This window comes from Aedes albopictus, unplaced genomic scaffold, assembly GCF_035046485.1.
Source record: "Aedes albopictus strain Foshan unplaced genomic scaffold, AalbF5 HiC_scaffold_1374, whole genome shotgun sequence".
Classification (NCBI taxonomy): Eukaryota; Metazoa; Arthropoda; class Insecta; order Diptera; family Culicidae; genus Aedes; species Aedes albopictus.
Window position 1 is genome coordinate 1 of NW_026916784.1, and position 1,000 is coordinate 1,000.

At 42.7% G+C, this 1,000-nt stretch overlaps 1 protein-coding gene across 1 annotated transcript; it reads right to left on the reverse strand.

The window, feature by feature from the left end:
- Nucleotides 1-306: 306 nt before the first annotated feature.
- On the reverse strand, nucleotides 307-847 carry LOC134284443 (uncharacterized). The gene has a single exon (XM_062843293.1). It carries the CDS (start codon nucleotides 795-797, stop codon nucleotides 420-422), a length of 378 nt encoding a protein of 125 aa, XP_062699277.1. The 5' UTR covers nucleotides 798-847; the 3' UTR covers nucleotides 307-419.
- Nucleotides 848-1,000: the final 153 nt, after the last annotated feature.

The window sequence follows — 1,000 nt, forward strand, 5'->3', positions numbered from 1 at the left end:
GGGCTCAAAGGGGGGTCAAGTGTCACCCATTTTTGAAAAATACATCATAAGACATGCCTCCATAAAAACACAATTTTGACAACTTTAACAATAATTTAAAGTCCTTCTGTTGTGTGTTAACTTGCAATAGATGTTAACCTGCAATTTTGTACGGAAATCGGATCTAGTTTTGTGTTTTTTCTTAAAGTTCCAGGTAAATTAAGAAAAAGGGATCAAGTCTCACCAGTCTCCCCTTTTGCGAACGCATCACACTTGATCGTACTAATTATTAAATACGGGAATAAATTTTCAAGATCAAATTGTCATCGAATACTAAAACATGTTATTTCGCCTGCTGTTTTCTTTATTAAATAGTATTAAAGATCTGACTAGAATTTCACTTTCTTAAAAAACTGCTCCACTCTAACGATCGGAAAGGTTTATCCACCAAATCCACCGAATCCCATGCCCACACCTTGTGCTCCAGCATTTGCATTCGATGCACTCATGCCTCCGCCCATGCCAGGGAATCCGCCACCCATTCCGAATCCTTGCGAACCAGCTCCAGCGTTTGCGGACGAAGCTCCCATGCCGCCACCCATTCCGGGGAATCCACCGCCCATTCCGACTCCCTGAGCACCAGCGTTGGCGTTTGAGGAACTCATGCCACCACCCATTCCGGGGAATCCGCCTCCCATTCCCATTCCTTGGGATGCGACGTTGGCTCCCGCACCTGATGCTCCAAATCCAAACTGCGGGGCACAGCTACAAGCAGCAATGAGGCTCGAGACGAATACGATGATAGCGTAAGATTTCATTATTCGGCTGAATTATTTAACTTTTGCTTAAGTAGATGTTGTTTGATTGCTGATTCGATTGACTTTGATGCTGAATAGTGCAGTTTGCACAGATTATATACTACTCAACAGGCAGAATAAATTCTCTTCGGCTTAGACTGATTCGTACTGCAATTGTTATCAGTGAATCTTGTATACAAACAGATGGCAATGTTTAAAAATAC

Excerpts from the sequence above, each read along its gene's own strand:
- LOC134284443 (XM_062843293.1), bottom strand. The coding sequence starts at position 797 with ATGAAATCTTACGCTATCATCGTATTCGTCTCGAGCCTCATTGCTGCT.